The sequence below is a fragment of the Furipterus horrens genome, unplaced genomic scaffold, assembly GCF_987537825.1.
Source record: "Furipterus horrens unplaced genomic scaffold, mFurHor1.1.pri manual_scaffold_7, whole genome shotgun sequence".
NCBI classification, from domain to species: Eukaryota; Metazoa; Chordata; class Mammalia; order Chiroptera; family Furipteridae; genus Furipterus; species Furipterus horrens.
In genome coordinates this window covers 70,248,349-70,269,705 of record NW_028327177.1, presented here as the reverse complement: position 1 = coordinate 70,269,705, position 21,357 = coordinate 70,248,349, and the positions used below count along the sequence as shown (strand labels likewise).

The window sequence follows — 21,357 nt, the reverse complement described above, 5'->3', positions numbered from 1 at the left end:
TTCCTCATGATACCTTACTTGATCTTTATAATAATGTGCTGAGGAAGGTATGATTAACATCCCTGCTTTACAGATGGGCAACTGATAACCCATGGGGACTGAGTAAATCACTTAATGGTCACACAAGTAGAATGGAAAATGCCTATGAAACAGTAATGACACATGGCAGGCATTCAGTAAATGCTGGTTGACCTTAAAAATATAAAACCTTTTATGACATATACTGTTTCTTTTTTGCATTCTTAGATATTACAGCACTAAATGAGTGAACCTGAGGCTTCACTTATTTATGCATTTATTTTTGTAAGTAATCAGTTATTTTCCCTGAATAGAATATTAAATTGTCTGCCATTTTTAACTCTTTAAGCATGAGTGAGATCAATCTTCTCCAATTATATTGTGTTATTAGTCTAACACATTTTTCTCCTTTATTGTTTTATTGAAGTATCTAAGAGAAATTTTTTCAGTCAAAGTAGTTAGTGGTTCTTCTAGTGAATCTGGAAAAACATCTATGTTTAATCAATGCTTATATGTTCTACCATTAACATTTTGGGGTGCAAGTAGAAAATTGTGTTAAGGTCAAGCTTTATGTTTTACTAATCTTTTTCCCCTATCACCTAGCACAGTGCCTAGTACATCATAGATATTCAGTAAATATCAGATAAGTAAAATAATAGATGAACAACCTTTACACTGAATGTCACACATACATGTTCACTCATTTAGCACGGTAGGACTTAAGAATGCAGAAAAGAACCAGCATTTGTTTTAAATGTCTGTCCTTTCAGGGTCAACAAGCATTGACTGAATTTCTGCCATGTGTTATACTGGTTCATAAGCATTTTCCCTTCTACTGATGTGACAGTAAGTGACTTACTCAATCCCCATGGGTATCAGTTGCCTATTTGTAAAGCAGGGATGTTAATCATACCTTCCTTAGCACATTGTTATAAAGATCAAGTAAGGTATCTGAGAAAGAACATCATCTTATTAATAACTGAATGTGAGAGAAAGAGGGAGGAAGGGAGGAAAGAAGCTAATAATCACTGATCAGTCACATGTCAGGCACTCCTCTTCTCAGTCCTTTAAAATAAGTTGTCTTTTCTGGCTCTCATGCAAGGTCTCTTAAAGTTACTATCTACATTTTTTGAAGATGGCAAAATTGATGATCAGGGAAGTTAATTTCCTTATATAGTGTATCTGGAGTCAGTGCCTGATCTAACCAAATTCAAACTCCACCAGTTAAATATAATATCATCACAAATGTTGGCAAAAATGTTGTCACATAGTTATGACATATGGCTTTATTTTTTGCTTATATTTATTTTGAAGAAGAAAAATAATGGTGTTATGTAAAAATTCTTAGAACTCTGCTAACACCATTTCACCTTAGCTGTTGACTGCATGTCATGTGTCATTCACATGGGCATAACACATGGGAAGAAATTCTGCACCTCTGATTCAAAACAGATTTGTAATCCATTTACGAAGTCTTCAAGGAATAGAGACAAAAACTAAACAGTTTTGCCACTATCTTGGTGGAAGAGACACATTTAAGTCGTGCCTTGTTTAGATTTTAAAATGAAGAATTCATCAGAGACTTTCCCTGTGCATTCGTGAAAGACTGGAATTCTTGCTCAGAGCCCTGTGTTAAGGAGGGGGTGCTAGTTGTCATGGAGGTGCACTGGCCTCTGTTTCTGTGTGTGGTAGGCACTTTGGGTTATCAGGAGGAAAGAACAACTCAGGTCACCTGGAGGAAAGGGAGGCTAAGAATTTATATGCAGTGACAGAAACAGGGTGAGCAGAGACCCCACAGCTCTAGCATGGCTTGTCCGCCTCACTCTGGGCCTCCAGGTCCTTGTGCCACAGGCTCTGTGTGCTGTTTGCCCCCTCCTCTGACTGTTAGACAATCCTCTTTGTGGTCTCTGGTCTACTTCATAAGGAAAGTCTGTCTGACGGGGGAACTGGCAGTGTGATGGTGGCCAGTACATTACTTCCTAGGTCTTGAACTCCATGATCTAATTGGCTGCAAGCATGGAGTTTAGCTAATGCTCTGCCCAACCCATTTCAACATAAGTCTAAGGTTTTGCTTCCAATTCCTGAAGAGCAAAGGAAAATTGTATAAAGTGTTGATTTAGAAGTATTTTTAAAAGAAAACTATTTGAAATCCAGATGTATCAGAATACATTTAAGAGGTCTGAAAGTGAATTGTTTCTCCTCGAAGATTCAATGAATTGACACAAATCCAAATTCATGCACTACTTACTTTATACAAAATATCTTTGTCAACTAACAGAGCTGTTAGAGCTTGATTTTCTCTAAAAATTATAGAAGTGTGGCACACCGGTTGCTGTACCCCATTCTGATGCATGCAGAAACAGCTCTGCCTTTTGGTCCCAGAGACCCTGAGCTAACAGTGCTGCTGAAACACAGGTTGTGGGCAGGAGACTCACCGCTTCCCCCCAAATGAAAGTTTCTCAGCAAATACATTTTAAGAAATCAGGAACATGAGTGTAGCTTGATAAGTGTTTACTTCATTCAGTTTGGCACCTACACAAGTATTCTGTGAAAATGCCTCTTGTGAAGACAAAAATTTATATATAATATATACACACAGGGACTCTAGATTGTGCTTTTCTCAAATTTCTATTGAATTTCTGTTGCAGTCATAAAAATTTGCCATATGTATTCCACAAATTATTTAAAGGACAGTGGAATTTTCTAAAAACACATCTTGTAACCTCATGGCTAGAACAACTATTTTGTAACTGGCAAATTTACCTGAGAGGTAGGCAAATAAAAATGAAGCAAATTCATTGAAGGCCTGCTTACTGGCGTACTAGAAAAGACTGTGGAAATGCTTGGGAATGCTGCTCCCCAAACTGCTCATTGAACTCAACTAGGTCAGCAGAAAAATCAGCAATGGCACCTGTCAGCCCCTGACAGCTCTATCTCTCCCTCTGTTGCTTGTGTCCCACACATTCATTCCAGGGCTGTCATTCCACAGTTAATAGACCATTTGTCTGTGGGTGGTGTCCAGCCTTGAGTATGTTCCTTGAGTTGTACTCTGAAGAACTGGCATTCCACTGGGCTTGTGGTATGGCTGACTTTGTTATGACATGAAAGCCTCGGCGTGGATGTGGGAGGCAGCCTGGTGTTCACCTGTTTAGTTAAACATTTTCATGAACCTTGAAAAAATTCAGCTACATTGTGAAATGGATCTCTGCAAGGTTGAGTCAATAAATTCTTAATCACCTTAGCTCACACTTATTGAGCACTCACCATTAACAAGGAATGGTGTTAAAAATTTTACCTGGGATACCTCTTTAAATCCTCAAAACAACCCTAACAACTAGATATCCCAATTATCTCCACTGAATGATGAAATTGAAGCCAGGGTAAGTTACATATCTTACCTGTCATCTCACAGTGAGGGACAGCAGAACCAGTATTCAAACATGGCAGCATAGCCAACCTCACACTCTGAACCTCTTCCTTACTCAACCTGTATCAGCCAGGTGGGGGCTGCTTCGATCCTCAGGTGAGGACATGGACTTGGTTTTGTTTGATGAGAAAACAGATCTTATTTTGAGTATATGTATGAGCACAACCATCTACTAAGCATTTCCTATGAGCCAGACCACACTGCCCTTCGACCATATCTTACTTACTTGTCATCAACACTCTGATATATATTATAATCCCCACCTTCTGGCGAGGGAACAGATCTGAATCATTAAGCAGCATGTCCAAGGTCACATAGTTGGAATACCTGTCTCTCAGTAGGACTCTAAGAACTGTACTTCCTACTCTAAACTTCCCTTTTTTATTCAAAACATTCTCATTTTTATGTCTTTCTGGCACCTTATTTATTAACCCATATTGAAAACAACAATGTATTTGAAATATTGTTTTCCTCAAAGCTGGCACCTACATGTTATTGTCACATAAAGTCTCTGAAGTCATCAATTTCTCCCAGAGTGGTCAGTAATAAAACAAGTAAAAATGTCAATCTGAAATAAATTGATTGTCTACCTTTCAAAAAAAATCAAAATGAGAGCAAAGGGGAGGAAATCCTGGCAAATGGGAGCTTGTCTCAGATTCTACCTGCCCAGTAGCTGCAGACTTGTTCTGCTGACCCACTGGGAGGGACTCCGGTATGGTTTCCTTGGCCAAAAGTTTAAAAATATACCCTTCAATGTATGTTGCAGAAGGCAGTGCAATAAGGTAGCAATTGGATTTTATTTCTGGTTGCATAAGTGCTTTCTATACTCGGAAGCAAATGGGATAAATGCTTATTTTTCATCCGTCTGGTATTTTTGGTTCCTATAAATAGGAAAAGCTTCACAGAATGGTCAGGATATGCATGAATTCTTGAGGTATCATCCAAGAAAGGAGATAGAGGATATCCTGAGAACCAGGAGGAACAAAGGAAGATGACATAAAGTCATTCACAGTGTGAGCAGTGGCCTGGTCTGCATTGGACTAATACTGAAAGCTTTCCCCTTTAATCATTTCTGGGGTCCATAATTCTGTTTACTGGCCATAGCTGTTATTTTTTAGTGCTTTCAAAGTGTGTTAGCATGTAGTTTACATGCATTAGTTCACAGGAATCTGATGGGATCACTAGTATTATAATCCTCATGTTACAGATGAGGAAAAGAAGATTTAAAGAGCTTAAAGAACTTGCCCCAATTTGTGCAGCTAAGAGACGGAAAGCCAGGCATTGAATCCAGACTATCATACTGCAGAACCCAGCACGACCAAGTGGCATTTGTCATCCTTTAGTCCCCTTCCTGTTGGTGCCATAGGCTTGATTGAGGGCCTCTCCAACTTTTAAGTGAGATTTATAAATACCTGTCTGTTTTGTGCAAAATATGCCTGTTTTCAACTGACAAGTGAGAAATGAACCACTAGATAATATAAAAGTAATTTCCATTAGACTCTTTAAAACATTATAAAATTTGCCATTTCACTTTTAACTGTACTACGCATTAAGTAGTGGTAAGCATATTCACATGGTTGTGTATCCATCACCAGCATCCCCTGCTGTGAAACAGTTCTTCCTTCTGTGCATCCCATCTGCTCTTACAACCCTGGGGAAGGGTCCAGGTCAGTGCTGCTTGTGTGATGGACACTCCTGACCTACAGGAGGAAGGGACAACCAGCTTTCTGACCCAGCATGAAAGGGGGGAGGGGAAGAGGGAAGATGTCAGAGCCCATGTCTCTGTGCTCCCGTCCTTTTCACAATCAAATCTGGGTGTTGAGGGAGGGAAACACACATGACCTGGTAAGAAAAGGCAGGCTGTCCTTGTGGGATTCTTCCTGTGTGATTAGGGCATCCTTTATACTCTGTTCCCTAGGTACAGGACTTTGCAACCAGCAGAGATAAGTTCAGATACAGACCCCTCCAAGACCAGATGAGCAGATGTCAGCACACGCAGATGCTGACCTGGGCAAGCCCAGGCTAGCCACTCCGTGTCAGAGGTCAGTAATGGCCAGGAAAAGGTTTGCAAATTGAGGCATGCTTCCCAGCCACTCAGGCATACCCTCTGTGTGGGCCTGTTTGGGAGTAGAGATACGATATCTAGAAAACTTGCTTAAACCAGAGTAGATTGAGACGCCATTTGTTTTATTTTCAAGGGGCATATATTAATTCATTATGTTCCACCTTCCCTCCCTTGATGCAAATAGGAAAATAACCTTCAGGGTTTTTTCCTTTGTGGAGATGCCTTCAGTCATGGGTAAGCCAACGATGATGACTTATTACTAACAATGAATTAATGTGAATTATAAAAGTACACACTTGCTCCTCCATTATTACACACTGCTCAGCATGAAATACAATCACCCAAAAGAGAATTCCAAATTTTATTAGCGAATATAACATTTATTAACTTAGGATATATTATCTGGATGGAAATATATTCTGTATCACAACTATAACAATTTTTACAAATTATGCCTCATATACACCTCTGTAATTCCAAAGTCATTAAATTACAATAGAATTCATATTTAAGATAACTTTTCTATAAATATATAAGAATTTTAAAATGTCTCTTTCAAAAAACATCTTGTAGTCAAGAACACTTATTTTGTCTGGTTTATGTTACACAGAATCGTGAATATTTTACCTGATTTAGATCACACAGCTTGGCTTATCTCATGATATGAATTTTAGCTCAATCTATGTTCCTGTTTACTAAAAATAACATTTTAGTGTGAGTGCTCAACATCCACATGTTGTGAACAAAGTCAAGGTACCTTTTCCTATCCCTTTATTATATTTTCTGTTACAGAAAGGCCACACCTATAAGTGAAGCACCAGTCATAGCAATTCTACTGAGCATGACATCTGGTCTAGCTCTTCCCACTTTAATAGTAAGCATGTCAGGCAAGAGATGAAGGGCCTGGAAAACCAGACACCAAGAGGCCAGGGTCCAAATCACCCAGCAGATTTGTGCTCAGCTGCAGGGAATCCCAAAGACTTGCCTATGGACACTGGCCCTGGGACCATCTCATTTGAAGGACGCCCTAACCTGCCGGCCATGCAGGGGCTGCACCGGGCGCCAGTTGTCCACCATAGGTTTTTCCACTTCCCCCTCCCCATTGAAGCTAAGCTGACGGAACTTCATTATCTAAAAGACACAAGAAAAGATTTAAAAATTAAAAATAAAAGTTTCACAAGAGTATTGACTTATGTGTTGCATTACATCTTGAAATACACATCCCCCAATATTTACAGTACCATATATCCATGTTCACATTTAGTTTGATTCCAAGTAGATATATAATTATGTATATATATATATATATATATATATATATATATGCTTTTATTTTAAAAAATCCATTTCTATAAAATAGACACAAAATTGTTGCTGTCATTTGGAAGGACATTTTCTGTTAACTTTCTGTTTGCCTTTTGATTTTATAATCAAATGCCTATAAGATACCTCTGAGATGTTAAATAATAACAATAATTCTGGCCCTGGCTGTTATGGCTCAGTGGATAGAGGGCTGGCCTGCAAACCAAAAGGTCACTGGTTTGATTCCCAGTCAAGTCACATGCCTACATTGTGGACTGGATCCTCAGTTGGGGGCATGTGAAAGGCAATGGATCGATGTATCTCTCACACTTCCATGTTTTCTCCCACTCTTTCTCCCTCCCTTCCTCTCTCTATAAAAAGAAATAAGTAAAATCTTTTAAAACAAAACAACAATTCTAGAGGGAAATTAAAATTTTGTTTTCTGCCCCAGGGAAGGTAAAATACAGCATGTGCACAATTAAAGTGGTCCAGGAACTGTAAGCCCAGTGTTGGAAAGGTAGGCCAGTGTCTCTGTTTAATTAACTATACAGAAAAACAGGGATCAATGGGCCCAAGCTGGGAGTTCAGTCCTTGTCTTGGTTGATTTTTATTCTCTTAAAAATTTGTTCCCTGGCCCCATGGGGGACACAGACATTTCTCAACCCATCTTCCACATCCTTGGAGGTTGTTTTGAAAAGTAATTCTTCCCCTTCTCTAAGTGAGACTTGATTGAAATGAAGAAGAAGGTTAGCGGGCATGAGTCAATGGCCTTTCACCTGATCTCTTTCATTCAGTAATATTCCCATGGTTACCCCCGTGAAGTCAACTTCAATCTAAGTTGATGACGGTGACTGCACCTGCACTACTGTGACTACAGTGCATTAATCATTGAACATAACAGACCACCACACTGTTGGGAAGGTAAGGTGTCTGTCCCATACCTCTAGCTATGTGGACTGAGTTTTAATAGATACCTTTTCTCCAAGGTCTGACTCTCCCCTTCATTGGAATTCAGGAACATTTGGACATTAATGAAATGGCAGTAAGCTTAATGTGAGTGAGCAGGAAGCTGAGGATTATCCTGATACTGTGTAACCTTGTGCATGAAATCTCATTGCCCTAGGTCTTTGTCTTCTTGGTTACACAAAAGAAGAATTTATTAGGTGACACACACTTTTCTCACCTAATCCTCAACTTTGTCCAGTTTTATGGCCTAAGGTTATGATTAATAACAATGTTTAATTGCATGTTTATTTGCTCAGCTCTGTGCTTACTAATTCCACAGCCAGAAGCAGCAGGAGGATGACACCAGGTCTGCATGCCACACCTGGAGAAAACCGACCTGTTCACTGCTCACGCTGATGGGTTCCCTGAGCACAATCCAGGTCACACACTCCAGGAGAGGAGGGGTGGTCAGGGAGCCTGGGTAGGTCCAGTAGTCCAAACTCTCAGGAAGGAGCCCACGAGGGTCAAAGCCAACAAAGGTGGCACTCTTACCCTAGCACAAAGACAAATACTCATATTAAAAGTGTCACATCAGTCTGAGTGGTAAAAAAAAAAAAAAAAGTGTCACATGATTGGAATAAGAAGCAGGAATAATAATAGTCACAAAACTATTTTTTTTTTAAAGAGAAGTCCACATTCACCAGAAAACAACAAAAAGAGCTTAACAAAAGGCATTTGACTTAGAAATATAGATTGACAGAGATGAACACGAGAACCTGACTCATTTTACTTAGTCTAATGCCCCCAAGGACCATCTAGGTTGTCACAGATGGCAAGATTTTATTCTTTTTATGGCTGAATAATATTTCACATCTTCTTTTTCTGTTCATTCATTGGAAGACATTTAGGCTGTTTCCATGTCTTGGTTATTGTGTTGTAAAATAATGCTGTAGTGAACATGGGTACAGGTATCTTTTTGAGTTAGTGTTTTCAGATCAGGTTTATTCTATATAATTCAAGGGGGTCAAGCTAGAAGTAATAGGTGAGCATTTCAGAAGATAGAGGCTGCTTCAATTTGAGGATGAGCTTCATGAAGTCAGGGCTGTCACTGGTGATTGCAGTATTCAATTTATACAGATGTCCAATGACCTCAACACAGCTGTGCTATTGAAAGAACTTTAATATGGGATTAATCAATTCAAGGAGGTCACAGAATATAAACCTCCATGAAGCAGGGCCTTATTCATCATGTTCACATTGTATTGGGTTAGCAAAAAAAGGTCTTTGGTTTTTTCCCTAAGATGGTTCTAGTAGCGTTTAGTTGTCTTTAACTTCATTCAAAACAATTTTGTTTGATTGTATTATGATAGCTGTCATAACAGTGTGCATTAAAAAAAATCAAAATTGGTGGATTATTGTGTAGCCATTTGAATAGTGAAGATGAAAGAAAATACACAACATTTTCAGCATAGTATGCTTTATTATTTCAAGAAAGGTAAAAACACAACTGAAATGTGAAAACAGATTTATGTAGTGTATGAGAAGGTGCTGTAACTGATCTCAAGTGTGTCAAAAGTGGTTTGCAAAGTTAAGTGCTGGAGATTTCTTGCTGGATGATGCTCCACAGCTGGGTGGACCAGTTGAGGTTGATAGCAATCAAATCAAGACATTAATTGAGAACAATCATTGTTACACTATGTGGGAGATAGCCAAAAATACTCAAAATATCCAAATCAATAAAGGTATTGATGAAAATGAAAAATGTATCTTTTATTTTACAGAAAAAACTAAACCAACTTTTTGGCCAACCCACCAATATTAAGTGACAGGCACACAGTAAGTACTCAAGAAATACCTGCTGTATGAATGACTGAGCAGATGGTCTTATACTCTCCTTTTAATCATGAGTCTCTGCCTCTTGTATATGGGTGGTTGAATGAAGGAAAACAAGATTACATAAGTAAAAGTCTAAAAATTAGACTAACATAAAGATCAACTTTTGGATAAATAAGAGTTAAATAAATATATAAGCAATTCTTGATCTTTATTAATCTCTCATCCAAATGCTACATGTCAAACTGAAACTATCCAATTTAAATAAAAGAATTGTCCAAAGCCAGTGGGGTATGGAAAACAGATCCCTACTAGAAGGTAGCAGAAAATTCAACTGTACCTTTGTTTTAATTGAACCCAGCACATCAATGACCTTCTGTAGGCCTGGTTTAGCATCGCCAATCTATAGAAAGACACAAGGGGCAAGATACTGTTTTCCAGGTGATACAACACCAGTTTGGATTCGGGCAGCTCTATTATAAAATTTCCCCAAATAGTAAACTAAAACCCTGCACTTGCTACATGGCACCTGTCAGTCTTAGTGTGATTACACAGGCACCATGACATTACTGCTAATGCTGACAACCGCCATGGCTTCTGTGCCTCTAGTTCTCCTGAAAGAACCCTCTCGACAAAGTGTCAACAGTGCCTTCCAACTGCAAAAAAAAGAACACTGGTCATGTGCTCACCTTAATCTTCTCTCAGGATTTTACCTGTGGCCCTCCCTCACTTTGCACATTCTCTCTCCTTTGGCTCTCTTTCTGCCCTTCTGCTTCTTGAATCCCTCATGTTCCTTTTGTCATGTAATCAGCATCTTTCCTGCTGCCCTAAATGCCTTACACTTTGCAGTTTCTTAAGGCTGCTTGCTCAGCAGCCATGTTCTCTCCCTCTTTGTGCTTTCCTTGGATGATTTCATGCACGCATAGCTCCCGCCTTGACATAGTTCCAGGCCCATGACTCACAGCCCAGACAGTTCTCCACTGGCTTCACAAGTGTCTAGAGGGTAGCTCAACCTGTTTGTCCACTGTTGCCTGAAATTCCCCAACATGGAGCCACTGTCCTTCACCCTTGCAACACTTGGTCTTCATTTAGCATTATGTGGGGGTCCAAATGAGTCATTCCATGATATGCCTCTGTGGTATGCAGATTTTTTAACTAAAGTCAACTTTAGCAATAGACTCAAATCTGCCTCCCTACCTTAACTACCCAGAATAATTTGAGTGAGAGGTCTTGCCTGTAAGTGATTATCAGAGATAACTCCTTTTGACACAGCTACAGAGTAGGATAAACTTATCACCCTGCAATGACATTTTGAAGCCCCCAAGGCACCTTACCTCATCCCTAGCTCAGGATGTCTAACAAACCCTTGTTCTCTTTCTATCTCTGAACCTCTCCTTCATGTGAGTCTCTGACTCTCTCAGGTATATAGGGTTTCCATACATATATATGTATTAAATTTGGTTATTTTATCTTTTCTCATGTCTATTTGATTATCAGACCAGCCAGAAGAACCTTGGGAACAGAGGGAAGTTTGTTCCTTCCCCATAGTCGTTAATCATAAAACAGCACTATCCAGCTTCAGGTTGAATTTTAAAAAAAGGAAAACTAGTAGACACAGGCAGTATATCTCTTCCTCATTTCACCTCTCGCAGGTATACATCTTCACATTCACATCTAAATAGTACCTCATAAACATCACTCAAATTGTCTTCTGTCCCATTTCCACCCTGACTAGCAGATATGAAGTAAGCCTGAAAGTACTTCAGAGCCAAAGGCATTTCCCAGGCTCTCTGTAGAATGTCCTGTTTGCCAGAAATATCTTATCTGTTTACTCTTTCCTGAAAACAGCAGGGGGGGGGGGGAATTGGGCCATCCACTAACCTTCAAAAAAACACCCAAAACAGCTAGTCCATCAGGTTGTTTCACAGCTTTTCCGAAATCTTCATACTTAGTGTTCCAATGAACCAAGTGAAGCTGCCGCAGAGACAAATCACAAACAACGATGATGTACAGGACAAGAGGTACAGACTGTCCCCAGTGGGCTCTTCTCATAGCTAAAGGCAATTTTAAATATAAACCTTTCTCTCATTTTAATTCTAATTACCCACTACTTGGCATACTAGCAAGTGATTTCATCGACAAGGAGCTGCATATTTTGAGGGAAGACACAAATTCTGTTTCTAGATTCATATGAATACAGGGTCCTCCCACTTGAATTCATTCACTTGTGCAAATACTGTCCCTGGATGTAGCGGAGAAGCTTTTACAGTGTGACTTGTAATATCACAAAGTAAGGCAGATGATAAGCAAATGTGAAGGTGCTTTGTTAAAGAAGTGGTTCCCCTGGTTTGAGTCGAAGTTACAAAATTAAGCTTTCAAAATTAATGCTAAATATCATTTTGCATTTTTCCCAGAAAGAAAATAAGCATATGTTACCTCTGCAGCATATTTCTTTTTATCCACAGTGTGCTCAGAGCCATGCCCATCAGATGAACCCCAGTGAAAGTGGAACTGGACAAGTCTGTATGTGTCAGCAAGGGGTCCCCCCTTCAGCACTGAAATGTAAAAATATACGATGTATATGTGTTTGTGTGTACACATGTGTATTCACATACATACTCATATATGTGCTCATGAAACAAAGACTATAAAATTACATTTTAATCCCATTTTATAGTATGTACTACATTTATGCCCATAGCAACATTTTTACTCTGAAACAAAATCCTCACTCAGGTTTGATCCACAGTGCTGAACAAAATATTTTCAACTATTTTTTTCCTCAAGTGTTTTGCTTAAAGGATGAATGCTTTTCCCATCTGTTTTCTGAGCACAGTGACGCTTTTCTCCTGGGTTTGCTTTGGGGTCACAGGTTCAGGGTCAAAGAGAGGAAATTTTAAGGGAACTATTCATTCCTCTTGTCAGTAACAGAGGAAGTCAGTTTCCAGGCATTGCTGGCCAGAACTGGTCTCATGCACACTCATGCAAATGTGGGAACCTCTTCCCACTCGCCTGCCCGGACAGCTAACCTCTCATACCAGACCTACATGACAGAATTTCTGAAATATAGGAGTTCTTGATCTTAAGGCTATAAAAGCCAATTTTCCTCACATAGGCTTTCCAAATTTTTTAGTGATATTTCAAGTTCAAAAGCTACCAAGTAGCTTTGTCCTCTTAAATTTTTTTATTTAACCTTTCTGACCTTAACTACCTCATCTGTATAATGGGTACAATCAATTGTTGATTACTAAGTATTGATCACCTACTATGGGCATTATGAGGTGCTCTATTACCTTCAACAATTTCAAATTCTAACTTTAATAACTGTCTCATGATTTTACTATTCTGATATTAACAGAACTTTGTTACAGTAAAATCAGTACTACAAATCATATTGTTAAACTTTAGTCTATTTGTAGATAATTAACTAGTTGTGTCTTAAGAGAGGATTAAAATAGAAGAAATCACTGCTTCCCCTATCCCAAGAAACTTTTTATCTGGCTTATATATATATTAATGGGATTTAACCAACCTGTGTATTTATATATTTTCAGTCCACATTCGAGGATATGTTTTATTGCTTTTAGAGAGAGAGGAGAGGAAAGTAGAGAGAGAGAGAAAGAGAGAGAGAGAAACATCGATGTGAGAGAGACATTGATTGGTTGCCTCCTGTATGGGCCTGGACTAGGGATCAAATTCTCATTTTAGGTATATGCCCTGACTGGGAATCAAATCCACAATCTTTTGGTATGGGATGACACTCTAACCAACTAAGTCACCTAACTGGGGCTTAACCATTATATTTTAAAGCTTTTTAAATTAGTTTAATTCTACTTTTCTTTTTTCAGAACTTGGATTAAAAAATTTATTCCCATAAGGATATTTTATTAACTTTGGTTTATAATTCATAAAATAATGAGCCCAAACTTACTTTGGATTGCAAAACAAAGGGACAAAGTCTGGCTAAACAACAAAGTTTGCTGTAATCACTTTACCTAAATGTGCTCACAAGGTAGCAACATGCACTCATCTATTTGAAGAAAAGATAAAGCTGATACAAGATATTTATTAGGTGGAGGGCCTTTCTGTGGCTACTAATATGACCTCTGGCTCTCAGCTGTGCCTTTCAATGGGGCAGGAGAAAAAAAAGAACCAAAGTATAATTAGTGTTATATTACATATCTGTTAAAAAACATGAATTTGCATGTATTCTGATAAAAATCACATCTCTTCAAGCTTAAAAACAATTAATTGCAAAAGTTCTTTTTTTAACCTCATAATTCTATAAATGAAGAATTAGCCTTATCATCCCAAATAGGCTTTTTTTAAAAATGAGAGAATTCCTATTTTTCATGATATACCCTTAAAGCAAAATATTTGTTTATGAAATGAATTGATATTGAAATTAACTCCTTTATAACTTTTTAAAGCTACTAACTAGATGGCTGATCAAAAAAATCATTTGTAACATCATTAATTCTACCAAGTGGCAAAATAAGTCAAATAAATTCAAAATGAGCATCTTAGATAACTGATCTTTGTAAATGTTTCCCCTTTCTGTGAAGAATCATAGCAGAATCTTAAAATTTAAAGATAATAAAGCTTAGTGTTATTTCTTATTGACTCCCTTGCAGCCCTTAAGAGTCCATCTTATTATTTCAGAGAACATTTAGAGTTAAGCGAGAGTATATATGAGATTTTATTAAACAAGACTTACTAATAATAAAAGAAAAGAAGATAAAATAAAAGAATAGAAAAGAAATGCTCTGGGTTCAATGATTATCAGTGCCACTCTCTTACTATCAGATACCTGTTTAGCTCCTATTAAAATAAAACTATGTTGCCATGTAAATTGTAAGCCTGTTGTAATTCGAAAAGATTATTAAATTTCTAAATTTTAATTGCTATCAAAAGCAGCATTTCTGATCTTCTTCAACTAGTTGGTTATTTCTCAAAAATTCTTAGCATGAAGTCTAGTCAAATGAAGTCCCTCAAAAGCACTGTTATAATAAAAACTTTCCATAAACTCTAATAAAGGTAGCATGTGTCTTTTTATTTGAGAAACAGAAAAGATGACATTTGGTTGAAAGACAGGAAGTGGATGCTATATTACAGATCTACTTATTTATTTGTATATTTTGATTGCTACATGTCACTGTTCAAATTCTCCCATTTAAAAATAAACCTGTTTTTCTAATGCAAAAATAATTTTTTAAAAACAGAAGAAATTGCTGGCTGCATAATTTTCTCTCTCTAAAATTTAGACATGTAGTGGGGCTCTGATCAGCCAACGGTTCACTGTACCACAGACATGTGTTCCATGAGAGATGGTCAGATACACATGGGTTTTCTATTAAACTTAAATTCAAATTTCAACACCAAGAGCTGCAGCTTGTTTGAATTTTCATGATCTGCCCTCAGTTGTACCAACTAAATACGTAAAACAAAACAAGTACCAAGTACATTATAGACTAATCTGTCTTCCTATATAGTTTACATGGAAAAATTATGTAAACTATATGTTATTTGTGAAAATTAAGACAGTCACAGCAATCATACTGAGATAAATCAGGCCATCTATACAAATTAAAAACTGAAAATTTAACATATTTGAATTTTTTTCTTTCTAATCACTTTATTACTACTGAATATAAAATGCATCCAAATAAGCTAAAGACCTCAGTGGATGTCAATAATCTCTCTTAGATTCAAAACACAAATAAACTAACACAATGATCTTTGGTTTAAAATTAAAGTTTAAGGGATTTCCTATTAATGAAGTAAATAAATAAGTCCACTAAAAACAGAGCAGTTTCAGCAGGTGAACAATCTTCTTTCCTGTTTTGCTTTCTCAGCAGTATTCAATAACCCTCTGCCTACCTATTAAAATTAAGAAAATGAATATCAATGTCAACAAAACTAAGAAAAAGATGCTCACGTTCCATTTCTTCTAAAGGAGTGAAATGTTTAGCTCCCACTTTGACTACAGTAAACTAGTAAAAATTCAAGAAAACAAAGGTTTTTAGATTTAGGTATATGGCACAAATTTTAAAAAGAAACTTTTGACATGAACATAATTGAATACAGTGGTGGTCAGTTTTGCATGTAGGTACTAAGGGTTATGCCCACACCATGAACAGTTTGCATGACAAATCCTTCCATTTGTTGTAGTTATGTTTCCTTTTAACCTAAGATTATTTGTGGAAGGAAAGTTTTAAAGTTTCAAAAGCAAGTCCCTGAAAAGCAATCAGGAGTCCAGTAGGAAAACCCAGCATATCATCCAGACCATGGTCTGCTTGTGCTGAGCCCAGGAGAACTCAGCTGTCTTCCTTTTTCTTTCTTGAATTAATATAAACAGATAAAAATACTCCAATTTTGAAAAAAACAAATGATGAGAGTTGTGTATAGGTTGGCCCAAAATTTCAGATATTGATTTTTTAATGATATTTGCCTCTAACTTTTCAAGAAAGTAGGAGATTTTTAAACTCATTAATAAAGCTAATAAGTTAGCAGGAATTTGTAATTGTTACAACTATTCTTTTCTCTCAGATAAAGCTAGTAATAAAAGATCTCAAGCAAAGTGAGTTATTTTTAATAATGAAAAAGAAACTGTAACAGAGTTAATAGTTTTTCATTAATTTAACGTGGTTTATTTTTAAAGGAATTTAGAAGACTGATGAGAGCTTTAACCCAAGCTTCAAGTTATAGTCTATTAACTAACTCTACATGTACAAAGAATTCCATCAAGCTTAAACACACCAATAAATTCTGCCAGCTAATTCCCTGATTCCCAAGTACTTAAGTTTGGTTATATGATAACATTTAGTTATATTTGAAAATTTGAATCTGTGATAAGTTCTAGAAGACTGAAATCTCAGAGGGAAAAAAAGGAAATGAACTTAAGAATTTAAAAGTACAAAATAAGTGCGAAATAATATAAAAAATTTTAGTACTATAACAGTAACTTCTAACAAAAACAGGTGTTAAACTGTGAACTTAAAAATTTGAGTGACCAAACTGATAAATTATTTTGAGACTTAAGTGTACAGAAAAGCATATCAATTTTTTGAAACATGGTATGTACACACTAAATGTTAACTATGGTTATTTTCAAAGATTTTTATTCCATTTCCATGTCTAAGTGATTACCATGTAGTCTCACTCCAACAAACTGGGAAGGAGGCGACCAGTAGGTTTCTTATACACTGGCGTCTGTTTCTTCATGTTTATTTTAAGTGCTAACCTGAGAGTCCACGATCTTAAAAAAAAAAAAAAAGTCTAAAGAGTGTTTTTCTGCATGGTACAATTGCTTTGGCTTTGCTTTTTTATTCTGTAGATGTGTTTTTCCTTAACATCAATGTTTAATGCATTCTGGATTCTAGGAAAAAATTGATTCCCTGTTTAACCAAAACAGCTGAAGATGTTGCAGTGTTTAGGCAGAGTTACAAAGGAGTCTTTCACATGTAAGGAGAGCAGGTTTTTCTACCTTCCGCTTGTTTGCTTGTTCATTTCAACAGCCTCCTTGCCTGTCCAGAGCAGATACTGTGTTCCCACAAGTCCCCTGTCCTACCTACTTCCTTTACCTGGAGTGCCCTCCACGCCTTAGCAGAGGCTTTACCTACCCCGGAAAGGTTTCTTAACTGACTCAGGCCATCTCCCAAGCCTCCCTGTGTTTCCATAGTCCCTGAAATACTTCCTTGTTTCACTTATCAAAGTGACTATCAGACCTATTACTTCCCCATTTTACTAGATTAGGAACCCCAGCATGGGCTCTGGATACAGGGCAGGGACTGGAGCCTCTGTCCTGCCCTCAGGGTGCCTGGCTTATCTTGCATTTCATTGTCTTAGTAAGGATTTTTAAAATAAAAATTAAGTGAAGTATGCATGTGTCACCAAAGATGTGGGTTTGAGCCCCTACCTAAACCACTTGTTCTTCATGTTTTACAATTTAAACACTGCCACCACTTTTATAATACATGTTACTCATAAAAGAAGTAGAAAGCTCTAATCAGTTACTGTTTGTGTAAAAATCCATCATAACTTGACAGATTCATGGTAGGACTTATAACTATATGGTAATGTCATATATGAAATCAGTACATGCTTTAATAACAAATAGGACATTCAGAAACATTAAAAAATAAAACTAAAATGCCATCAAGTGATGGGAGATAATCGTAGAGCTCATTAGAAACTCTTTCCTCTGTGGTGGATACTACTCTTACTCCAATTTCACAGGAAAGAAAACAAAAACTTAGGTCAATTTACTGCCATTCTCAGGGCCACTGAGCTAGTTAGTGGCAGAGCTGGAACTTAAACCCAGGCCTGTCTGACCCCAGTCTAGGCTCATAGGTGCCAGACTAAATACTGAAATACACTTTCTAAAAATACATATTACTAAAACAATTTACCTCTTCTCCATCTGTTTTGTCATTGTTCCAAAAACGACTTTATGCATTCAGTTGGCATATAATTTTATACTGGTTTCTATGTAGCATCCAGTGAGGTATGTAACTGGCATACCCTCTGAAAACAAAGATTTCATTGGCAACACTGATCAGATGTTGTGTCTCTTTTAAAGAAAAACAAAAGCTGATAGCTACAGACTAAAGTAGCTGACTTCCCTTGATTTTTAAATAATGAAACATGAAGTTTTATAGTGCCTTTTTTGTATATACAATGTTGCCAAAACCTTTGGCTTTGTCCTATTCCTATTATAATCTAAACATACGTACTGTGATCTTGACCTGAAGGAAAGAAATTGTTTCCCTTACGTTTAACTTAATCATCAGAGCATTGTTTCTTTGCAGTGGGAGGCAAGCTTAGGAAGGCAATACAGCAGAACCCTCAAAGGTGAGTCTCCAGTGAGCACGTTCTACTGAATCTAATACTCAAAACCTAGTAAAAATCATGACAGCATGCCAGAATGTGTGCCTCCGTGTGTGCATGTATATATGAATGTGTGTGTATGTATACTGGATGAGGTGACCCAGGGCACAGCTGAAAAATTTCCATATTAACTCTGCATTATCCTCCATAGAATTGTCTTCCAAAATCACTATTTTAGAAAGCCTAGTGTCAAAAATATTTTAAAGGGGGAAGGAGTAGGGAAGAAGAATTTTTTTCAAAACTGTATTGAATCATCAGATAGGCTCTGAAAAGGAACAGTGAGCTTTACTATTATGGCTATGATTACATTTACATATTAGTACTATAGGTCATTACTGTACAGTTTTGAGAGCACCTTCAATTTTTTTTCCTTATTTTCTCCCAATGCTCCTCCCACTCCCACAGTGCCAAAACTCATAGCAGCATTCAATGACTTTCAGAGGACAGCACTCAGGAAAATAGGGTGCTGGCAATAAAATCAACCAGTGGGCAAAGAAGGCTGCTACTATGTCTGAATGGGGGTGTTCTATTTCCAAACGAAAAAAATCCAACAGGCACCCTGTAATTACCTCATTACAAACAAATTATAGCAATTGGTTTTGTCACTAATGGGCCAAGTATATCTACCAACTCTAAACCATCTTCATCTATAAAATGAATTTTTGGGTATATACCAAGATACACTGCCACATTTATCACACCAACCCAATGCCCAGAAAATATTCAGAACTATTTTTTCCAATAATTTTGGTGTTTTAAATTGTCAGGTTTTCATCAGTCTCCTCACTGCTACCTTGAAGATCACACTCAAATATACTTTTTATTGGATAGGCATCCATTCTGGAAAACAAATATTTTAGACAGAATCTTAAAAGCTCTAATTTTGCAAACTCATCATTGTTTGTCTTTCTTACCAGGGACCTTGTCTTTTGTGACTTTTCAGAGGCATATCCCAGTTTCTCAGTGCCTACATGGAAACAGAACTGATTCAGAGAGAAACAGCCCCAGGTCACTTCAAGGTCATCAGGCTGTTCTCTGAGCCTGGCACCTGTGAAGGTCCCTAGAGTAGCTCTTGCAGGGCTGAGAAGGGGTCCCCCCATTCATCTGGGAAAACAGCTTTTGGATACAAGGCACTAGTTAGTTTTTAAAACACTAACCTGCTTTGTCTTGAGAGTCATCAAACTCCAAGTTGAAAGCATGACCGTTGTTGATGATCCTCCTGGATGTCGCCTGCTCATAGGAAACACACAGAGGCTTCAGCTCCGGGTCCTGAACGGCTGCTTTGGTATCAATATCAATAGGGGACTGGCGGTTGCTCTTGGCAATGGGGAAGTCCTTGTACCAGTGCTCTGGTCCTAGGTTGGAAAGGGACAGAAGGGACATGTGAGACCTCAGTGGTGGAACTGGCACATCCATACTCCTAAGAAAGGGCAGTGATGCTTGGCTCCCGGTTTGGCAGCACCACTGAGCTAAATAACCTCTGGAAAAGCACTTTGTGCCTCTGTTTCCCCATTTGTATGATGGGTTAATAATGGCATCTACCTGTAGACACTGTTGTGAGAATGACCATCTATACATGGAAAGCTCTTAGAACAAATAGTGAGCGCCATACAACTATTAGCTATTTTCACACTTGTGTTACTAAAGTGCAACAATGGGCAGGCACTAACGCGAGGCTGGTGGCTGAGATTTAGGACATTTGAGCTCACTTCAGACACCTAGCAGGCCAGGACTGCGTCCTCCTGTCTTGGTGCTGGATAGAGGGCAGTCACGGCTCAGGCCGATCCCCTCCCTTAAAGGCCTGGATCCCCACAGCCTGGAAAGCCCCAAACTCCTAAAGAGGCATCTTGCTGTTGCCTCTGCAGGCTCACAGAAACCAGATCCATACCTGGTAAAACCCGGCTCCTGGTAATCCCCTGACATTAGGGTCCAAAGATAAAGGGTGAACTCAGATCAGAGCAATGGGTTCTAACCGGCCCCCCGAAATGCCCTGGATGGGTGGTGCCAGAGCCTTAGCCACAGGTGGCACTGAGGATGGGGTGTGTATTTGTTGGGGGGGGGGAGGAATCCCTAATTTCTCTGTCATCAACGCCTAACATTTCCAGTTACAATCTTTCCTCGCTTCTCTTAGGTCCAGGTAAGACGGTCCCCAGCTCGGGACCCAGGAGGGACTGTCCTAGCGTGCACCCCCTCCCTCCCCGGGCCTTGTAAGCGTAGGTTGCGGGGATTCCGGGCATCCAACGGAGCCGGGGAGGTGGGGCACCCATGCATGGGGCCCGGACTGGGGCTGGGACGGTGGGCACTGGCGCCGGGGCACCTGGGCCGCATGATCTGGTGTCCACGACCAGGGCAGGTGTAGGGCCTGGCCGGGATCCCGTGCACTCACCGTTGTCCGGGTCGTATCCCCAGTGGTGGGACATGGTGATGTGGAAGGTTTGAGGAGCGCAGGAGTTGGCGCGGGTCCAGAGGTGGCTGCTAGGGGCCGGCGCAGTGTGTCTGAGGTCGCGCAGTCACTGGATTTTATAGGCTCGCGCCAACTTGGTGCTGGGGGTGGCCGGGGAGGGGGCCCGGGAGGACCTGGTGGTGCGGAGGTGAGGGAGGAGGCGCTGTCCCGGCGCGCAGGGCGTGCCGGGCGGGACAGCGCTCGTTCGGTTGCGCCCGCTGTGTCGGTATCACTTCTCCGTGGCTGCGCCCGGGTTCCTGGGCGGCACTGGCTCCGCGCTCGGGGTCGCTCGGTGCTGTGGGTCATCTACGCGCACCCCCCCCTCGGGGCGCAGAGTCAAATGCAGGCGCCCACTGTGCGGGCCCCGGGCCCCGAGCCTTTTCACCCTGGCCCATTGTGACTGTATCCCTGGCAGCAAGCCCGGCGACCCTGCCA

General features: G+C 39.1%; 1 protein-coding gene across 2 annotated transcripts; it reads right to left on the bottom strand.

Annotated features, from left to right (window-relative positions):
- Positions 1-5,611: 5,611 nt before the first annotated feature.
- Positions 5,612-21,357, bottom strand: CA2 (carbonic anhydrase 2). 2 transcript variants are annotated; one of them, XM_090283788.1, is made up of 7 exons: positions 20,866-21,352; positions 19,637-19,834; positions 12,027-12,145; positions 11,472-11,564; positions 9,931-9,993; positions 8,155-8,310; positions 5,612-6,641 (listed from the first exon to the last, which is right to left on the bottom strand). In XM_090283788.1, exons 1-7 carry the CDS (start codon positions 20,897-20,899, stop codon positions 6,522-6,524), a joined length of 783 nt encoding a protein of 260 aa, XP_090139914.1. In that variant the 5' UTR covers positions 20,900-21,352; the 3' UTR covers positions 5,612-6,521. The 2 variants fall into 2 exon arrangements, with proteins under 2 accessions (XP_090139914.1, XP_090139915.1); XM_090283789.1 differs by lacking the exon at positions 9,931-9,993 and having other exon boundaries at positions 20,866-21,357.